General features: G+C 41.3%; 1 protein-coding gene across 2 annotated transcripts; it reads right to left on the bottom strand.

Annotated features, from left to right (window-relative positions):
- Nucleotides 1-3676: 3676 nt before the first annotated feature.
- Nucleotides 3677-8395, bottom strand: LOC128758847 (60S ribosomal protein L19-like). Of its 2 annotated transcripts, none has more exons than XM_053865248.1 (6): nt 8062-8260; nt 6184-6299; nt 5874-5996; nt 5569-5689; nt 5381-5491; nt 3677-3964 (listed from the first exon to the last, which is right to left on the bottom strand). In XM_053865248.1, exons 2-6 carry the CDS (start codon nt 6287-6289, stop codon nt 3847-3849), a joined length of 579 nt encoding a protein of 192 aa, XP_053721223.1. In that variant the 5' UTR covers nt 6290-6299; nt 8062-8260; the 3' UTR covers nt 3677-3846. The 2 variants fall into 2 exon arrangements, with proteins under 2 accessions (XP_053721223.1, XP_053721222.1); XM_053865247.1 differs by lacking the exon at nt 8062-8260 and adding an exon at nt 8285-8395 and having other exon boundaries at nt 3678-3964.
- Between the last annotated feature and the right edge of the window lie 11 nt (nt 8396-8406).

Genomic DNA, 8406 nt, shown 5'->3' with positions numbered 1-8406 from the left:
GTGTCAACACTGCATTGGTTGCTGCAGGGGCCATGCTGAGATGCTGGGTACTTCAGGGCTGTGTTCAGGGATCATGCATCGAAATGGCCCATTTTTATGCTTTTGGTGTATGAACAACTTGGTTTGTCTGGGCTCATATGTCCTGTCTCTACAGTGCTGTACTTTTTAGCCTCTGCACTAGAGGGGGGATTGAATCTGTGAGTCTTCATCTCACCCATCACAGCAAACCATGATGCGTACAGGCAGAATTCCACTGGCAGAACACGGGCATGACCCCCTCGGCAGGTGCAGGTGTTTGGGCGATGCTTTCAAGGTTCTTGCTGCAGCTGGTCATGAGTGTCCTAAGAACACCTGGACTCGCTCCAGTCATGGAGTGACTTCATGTGTGGCCTTCCCTAGAATTGCGTCCAGGTCCTAACAACAAGTCTTACAGGGTCTAATGCTGTTGAGTCAATGCAGTTTTACCAGCTCCCTATTCATTAAGAATATCATCTCTTAAATGTTGATCTACTGAGAGCATAATTTAGTCCTAACTCTCCAGAGCATACAGTAATCTCGAAAGCGCTATACAATCATTAAAAAAAAAAAAAAGCTTGTCATTAACGTTACGTACTACCACGTGGTCATATTAGGTATTAGCATGTGGTTTTCTGGTATCTTAATGAAGGTTGGACAAGATAAGTGATGTCAACTCCTTCCTCTTCTCCTTTATCCTTTATGTTCATCCTGTGCAATACGTAAGATGGACACAATGATCAAGGAAATGAGCAAGAGAGGTATTAAATCACATCTCCATAGTCACAGTTAATGTGATTTCAATGGGCTGTCATCGTACCGACCATGTTATTGTTCCCTTCATCATCATCCGGCTGAAGCCACACTCTTATCACTTCCTCAAGCGTCATTTTCACCTCTAATTGCTTTTAACAGCCCAGAGCAGAATGAAGAGTGAAGCAAGAAATTTAAGCAGTAGGCCTTGAAAACGCTACATAATTGTTTTCACATTAGAGATAATCTATTAATTACCTTCCTCCTTATGTGTGCTTGACGGTGGTCCATTAGTTCAGGCTGGGTTGACGGCCAACTGTAATGGAGCGGAGCGCTTCGTCTTGGCTCATACTCCTCGCCTTATCTAATCCCATTAGGGCTCGAGCTTCAGGAAATAGTGGGCCTCCTGGTAATGAAGAAATAGATTGACCGCTCACAAACATGGCCTTTGCACAGAGCTGGCTTTCGTCTCTACTAATCCATCTGCCACTGCTGCTTTGTTAGTACTTTTCTATCTTTTGGGTCCATTAGAGTACCGCAGTGGGGATTAAGACATCTTTTGCTGCATTCACAAATAATCATTCAGGATAACTGCGTACCAGACACATCTTCAGAGGCTCAGGAAACAAAGCGATGCATGAAAAACACAAGTGCTTATGTGTGCAGATGGGCCACTGAGCAAACAAAAACATTTCTGTTGCGCATTGAGATTAATGTGTCATTAATGGCGCGATGTTTTTTTAAGCATCAGTTTCTCGAGCCTTTCAACTCACACCAACACAATTCTGGTGCGTACATGGAGCAAAAGGCCTTTTAATTCTCTAACTTTTAATTCACTAACATTTAATTCCCTAGCATTAATTTTGTACATTCAAACATACAACATAAACATTACAACTGTGCACGTGCACATAACCAGGACACGGCTGCAGGAATCCACAGTACTGCCATGAAGGTGCGAGGACAGCAGCGGGATGACAGTCTGCCTTGTCCAAGCTCAGCAGAATGGGTCTCTGGAACCTTTGCCCTGATGGCAGGATGCTGAACAGAGAGTGGGGAAGGCACGTGGGGCCACATGCAGTGCTGATGGCCTTGTGGGCGTGTGTATGGCCCCAAAGTTACTTGAAGCGATAAATGATTTCTCTTGCTTGAGTGTGACATTGTAGTCTGGTTCTTGCGATGTTTTAAAGAGTGTTCTGCAAATCACTTACCATAAAGGTGAACGTGTAACTTTCTGGAAACAACCTTCTCAAAACTTTTGATTGTTGTATATTTCTTCAAGAGAATTTGACATAAGGCACATAACACTCAACACTGTTGCCACGATATATTCTACAGGTCTCTAACCATCAAATAGAATCTCACGACAGTAAGGAAGTGAAAATGTCAACAGAGTCCGTATCTGCATGAAGCTGTGATGCTTTCATGACTGACTTCCTTCCTAAGTCAGTCACGCTCCTCACACTGACCTGCTCGGTGAGTTAATTCAAAGTGACAGCTGCTGCTCATGGTGATCGACTAACACAGCGAAGTGTAAAATTTGATCATTTTCAAAAAGAACCTTGCAGATATATACATGCTAAACAGACAGGAGGCATCTCACATTTGAAAGTTGATGCAAGTTTCAAAAATCCATATCCACTATCCAAGGTGCCAAGGTGTCTGAGATGTTCAGGGGTATAAGGACAAATTGTATTCTGTAGAGTTGCAGTGACAAGGTATGTGTGAGTATGGTATGCCTTGTAGTGCAGCTGGACGGAATCATAATATTTATTATTATGTTAAAAAAGTGTAAATCAAGATAGAAGAGCTTGCACGTGTTGCTAGAAGCTCATCAGCATGGAAAGAAATCAAAATATGGCTGGATTGAAAGTTTTTGTGTTGTGGTTTTGAACATATGTGCAATGTTTTGAAACCATTGGGGGATCTTCCAGTCGGAGAAAGATGAAAAAATGAAAGGAAGTCAAGGGGGAGATCAAAGTTATTTCTGGTCCACTTTGCCTCATGCCTGGGATGACACATTTCAACTATGTTTGTCATGTAATTTATGATTTATTTGCTTGTGAAACTAGGACGTGATTATTTGGACTACAAATCAAAAGTCGCTTGTATGACGTCACTGCAGAATCTGCTCGCTTGGGCGATAAAGCGGATGCTAAAGGTACTACTGTAACTAAACTATCAAAGGGAGATGACCGCAAATATTAGCTGACAAATACTTACCGTGACCCTGTAGAGCTTGTCCTCCCTGCTGGCTCTCACTCGACTGTCCCGCCAGAGCCATCCGGTGACATCGGCCAATTGAGAAAGCTTTCGAACATGATAGTATAAAAGCAATATATATTGAAAAGTGTACTCCATTTTACGAAATGAATTGATGCTGCTTCAACCAGCATCAATTCATTTCGTAAAATGGAGTACACTTTTCTTTTCTACCGCGTATATAAAATCACATGAAATAAAAGATAGGTAGGTTAGCAAAATGTCGACATATGTATCAGTCACATTTGCTTCGCAATTTCGGCACTCCATAATCAAAGTCAGATGAAGGCCCGGGTACAAACGGTCTTGCCATTTGAGCATATATTGGCTCCCTAGGGAGACATCTCAGTCCTTGTACGCTGTTGCCACCTGCTGTCAGAGTTGACATTACGCAAGATTCATGCAACTGGATGTTAATCATGAATATTTTTTCCTATTTTTTGTGAGGGTCTGAAACAGGGGCACTTAGAAGACCTTCATGAAAATAACAGCGAGCCCCACCCAGGATAAAAGCTGTCCTCAACTGAATGGGTTCGAGAGCCTTTAAAGCCTGATAATATACAGTATATTGTGTGCGCACCACAATTCTGCTCCAGTTTAAGAAGACAAATGAAGGAATGTAGTTCTAAATGAAGTAAAAGAAGCAACAAAAAAAAGGTATCAAGGATATTTTATATTCTTAATCTTTTGCTTTCTGGTGAAAAACTGCAACCAACTCCAATGGTATTAACAAAACACTGGCGTCCACAAAGCAGGACCACATATCCTGTTTATTACAGCCGTTTATAGAAAAACGTGAGTGTGCCGCATTCCTCTTCACTTTGAAGCCTCCTCAGCCAAGCCCTTGACTAGTTCCTCCTTCTTGGCCAGGAGACGCTCCTCTCTTCGTCTGCGAGCCTCTCTGTTCTTGGTGCGCCGAGCCTCAGCCTGGTCCCTGCAAAATTCCAGGAAAGTAAGCATCACGAAGTGGCAGAGCTGTTTATAGATTTGTTATACATTTTATGACAACTGTTCTCAATCATTAACGCAACACAACAAAGGTGAGGGCACAAAATTTAAGACCATGCAAAATAAAGCACCAAAACAATGGAAGTCTAATTTGTCACAAAGAAACAGCTCTTTGTTTCCTGTTGTACATACAGGCCAGAAAACTTAAAGCTGCAACAGGGTTACTGTACATTATTAGAAACTAAGTTGCTCAGACCGTCATTGAAAAAAATCGCTGTCTTTTGCCTACATTTTGTTATTGTGAATCAATATGAGTATCTCCCATACAGCATATACCACGCCCACATGACTCTGTGGTCACCATGTGATGTAAATCTCCTGCATCAGAGTTTTGCAGAAATGTGCATAAAATCTTCAGCAAATAGTTTTAGTCCTTATGACAGATGTGAGGTGACGTGAATGTCCTCTTTATATCAGGAAGCAGTTTTGTTCTACAACTCTAGAGGTGGGACAATATGGGTCGCTCACGATTTGGCCCACACTAACGATAGTATCATGGTACACGATATATATGCGATACCTGATATATTGCAAGAAATTTGATCAGCGATAGATCATGATATATGTGGTTGAAACCTTTAAAAAGGAAAATGTCACTAATTAGGCATTTAATGTACAAGAAATTGAGCACTAAAAAACCTCCAGTCCATTCCTGTAAATATAAGCAATGCACAGCTGGACAAGTTACGTGCATGAACACTGATAACATGGCAATCGGGCAAAAGTAGCAATGTTTCTCCCATCTAGTGTTGAGTGCAAATATTGCGCTGAACAACAAGCACAACTGAAAATGCTGGGTAATCCACTGTGCGTGTTGTAATAAAATATTGATGTTTGCCGTCAGTGTATTGACTATTTATAGTGACAGAGAGTGCAACAATACATTGCAACATATATTTGTTTTCCCACACCAATACAACTCTGTCTGTTTTTACCAAACAACTACTATTAACTAAGAACGAGGGTTCTTCACTCATAGAGACACAGTAGTCACCGCATGGTGTAACCCCCCACATGCTCTCGTATCAGCTTGCATCATATCCTGGGCCACCGCAGCCTCTCATTGGGCCATTAGGCCAGGTCCCCAAACAGACAAGCCTGTATCCCAATGGTTAATGTTTAACAGTGCTCACTAAGGGTTTATAAAGAGTCAAAACTTTGTGTTCCATTAAAAAGTTCTGTGAATTGCTCATAATGTAAAACGTGCATGCAACATAGCTCCAGTTGTTGGAATGCACTAAACAAATTCCTTAGCTTTATATCCCTGTGCAAACCTTAGAAGTTTCAAGGATTTTTCCAAGGAATCAATTTAAATTTAGGATGAGACTGCAGGAGAACTCACGCGAGAAGCTTCTTGCGAGCCCTGTCTGCCTTCAACTTGTGAATGTGCTCCATCAGGATGCGCTTGTTTTTGAAGACATTGCCCTTTGATTTCAGGTAGAGGCTGTGATACCTGCAAAGATGAGACGATGAAAGCAACTGAGGATCACAATGTAACTATCAGTAAGAGCAAGATCAGTTTGTGCTGACATATGCCTGTCGATCTTCTTAGACTCCCTGTAGCGACGGAGAAGTCTACGGAGGATTCTCATGCGCCGCATCCATACAAGCTTTTCGGGCATACGAGCGTTGGCTGTTCCCTTTCTCTTTCCTGGAATAAGAATTGGAATTGATCAAATACGTCTATAACTGTGTGAGCTCCTCAAGTTTTTAGGGCTTTTTTCCAAACAGGAAAATCACTTGTTGCTATTTTACCTTGGGGAGTAGAGCAAGTTGATCAAAGGCGAAAGTTAGGCAATGCAGGAAAAGACAATAATATGCAACACATGACCCACCGTAGCCAGTGTGACGTCCTTTGCGACGTGCAAGTGTGTTCTTGCGGCAGCGAGCACGGGAATGAACTGTCACAGGCTTTTTGATGATCAGCCCATCCTTCAGCAATTTCCTGATTTGCTGGCCTGCAATTTTACACACACAGAAAAAAAACATTGAACCATTGACAGGTACCTTAACTTGGTTCTGAAGAGCAGTCCTACCAAACATTGGGTAAAATCTCCAAATGACAATGGCATGGTTGGTTGTGGCCTACTTCAAGTACAGAACCAACAGTAGTTTAGCAAGTTTCACATAAAAGGAATTACTCACGAGAGTTTGCATTAGCAATCTCATTGGTCTCATTGGGGTCTAGCCACACCTTCTTCTTGCCACAGCGCAGGACGCTAGACGCGAGGCGCTTCTGAAGTCTGAGCATGCTGCAACCACTAACGGAAAAAAGAAATAATAACCATAATTAATTGACTGATTAAAAAATATGTGCTAACGTGCGCAAAGAACATCAACATGACAAAGGTATACAACAACACTATAGAGCACTTTCGAGGATATAGAGCACCTTCAATAAACATAGATGAACACACATAGAAGAACACATACACATAGATGTGTGGGGTTTTTTCATCACAACAGTCACTTACCAGGATTTACTGTAAGTGCACCAAAGACTTTTTATTTTATTGAGAAGGGTTAAATGAAAATGAAAACAGAGAAATTTCGAACCGAAAAGATAGAGCTGCTATGTCTGGTTATCGAACCTGATTATTACTGGTGTCAAAGTCAAAGTCAGGTGTGGCATCTTTAAATCATATGACTATTTAGTCTCGTTTAAACTTCTTCAAAGTAGACATCCTTGATTCCTGTCACAGATTATTGGCAAGGAAAAAAAAACATTCTGTCAGCTTCATCAGCTTGCGCCGAGTTAGTGTAGGCATATTGTTCCTAATTTCCCCTTTTTTGACCCTAGCACTTGGTTTTGCGTGTTCACGTGCCAATAGTGCACGTAGATTCCCAGGATACCAAAGTGTGAATAGATTAACATTACTGAAAAACAGTGGGGGATAGGACAACAGGACATTTTAGTCACGAGCACTACTGTTCCGTTTGTTTAGTTTCTCGTATAACACGTTAGTGACCTGAAGGGTCTATCATGTCTGATCAAACTGACAATACAAAAATCAAAGAGTATGCTATTTCTTAACAATCAACAGTCGACTAGTAATCCTGAAAACAGTCAAATATTATCTTGTTTTAATTATTTTTCAAATATTATTTTTAAAAAACAAATTTGCAACTCTGAAGGTTTCAGAGTTATTTATTGAATTCAAGAGTCATATATGTAGAAAGTGAATGGAATACAAGATGCGGCTTCATTTTATCAGCAAAACGTCACTCGCTCTTGTAGCATAAATGAATCCATTTTCTGACTGGCAGTCTAAATGAGTGACGTAAGACAGACGTATGAAGTCCAACATCAGAAATATTTGACTGATTCAAGCCCACGTCAGACAATGAACCGTTCTGTGAGACCCAAAAAGATGACCTTTGTAAAGTACTACTGTATATCTTTGACATAATATTATGCAGATGGCGTGGCTAAAACGGATCATTCTATCAAGCCATTTATCAGCTTACATTAACAAAGGCGAAGTAAATGCATGTCCGCTGAGGATTTGGCGAAAACGTTCATTGGCTGTAAAGACCTCAAGCAAACCGTAGCAGTGACAACAGCAGTGACAGTGCATGGCATAAAAGAAAAACGTTTTGCCCTCAACTACATCGTTTTCTTGATAAGTAAATGGTAACAGTATTACAACAGGGAACAAATGCGGACAAGTACGCCACCCCTTTGGCAGATTTTTCCGGTTCATCTTGTATTTCCCCTTAATGTTCGCAATAACTTTGGACACGTTTGCTTGAAGCTATTGAAGAAATATTAGACATACGTAGGTAAAACATTAAGATCAACAATCCAACAAAAACGTATGTGCCTGGTGTGTCCCATGTCCCTTGCATGTAAACCATCACTTAGGGACCATCTGCACACATTTCGTGGACACTATTGAAGACCACTTACGACGACATTGACCAACTGGATATTTGTTGATTATTGTTAAGCAGGGTTAGCGCTTGAGCGCTTCAAATGATCCACGGTCGAACGTCAAATGTTACATTTTAGCTTCGTCATACCAGGTTTCTTGACAGTAGGACGGAAGCGTCGTCAGTTGGCGTTATTTAAGACCCACGTAGATGTGTCAAAACAAGACCGAGCCGGGGCAGGTGAAATGAACATTTCAACAACTCCGATAGAATGTTTTGTAAACAAACCACTACAAGACACGAGGGCCAACAGTGTCCCGTTGTATTTTCAACTAACATATCACCACATCTTTGCAAAACACGCTACACCTACCTCACGCTCGCAGAGTTTGGTAAACACGGAAACGTTTAAGTCGCAACCACTGAAGTTTCCAAGAGTCGATTAAATTTGAAACGTCCACCACAGTCACGGTTCATTTGACAATGGCTCTAGTT

This window comes from Synchiropus splendidus, chromosome 5 (genome assembly GCF_027744825.2).
Source record: "Synchiropus splendidus isolate RoL2022-P1 chromosome 5, RoL_Sspl_1.0, whole genome shotgun sequence".
Classification (NCBI taxonomy): domain Eukaryota; kingdom Metazoa; phylum Chordata; class Actinopteri; order Syngnathiformes; family Callionymidae; genus Synchiropus; species Synchiropus splendidus.
This window is presented reverse-complemented; position numbering and strand designations above follow the sequence as displayed.

Excerpts from the sequence above, each read along its gene's own strand:
- LOC128758847 (XM_053865247.1), bottom strand. The coding sequence starts at position 6,289 with ATGCTCAGACTTCAGAAGCGCCTCGCGTCTAGCGTCCTGCGCTGTGGC. Across the intron at positions 5,997-6,183 it reads GATTGCTAATGCAAACTCTC|GCCAGCAAATCAGGAAATTG; the intron begins GTGAGTAATTCC and ends GTAAAATTGCAG. Across the intron at positions 5,492-5,568 it reads AAGAAGATCGACAGGCATAT|GTATCACAGCCTCTACCTGA; the intron begins GTCAGCACAAAC and ends TCATCTTTGCAG.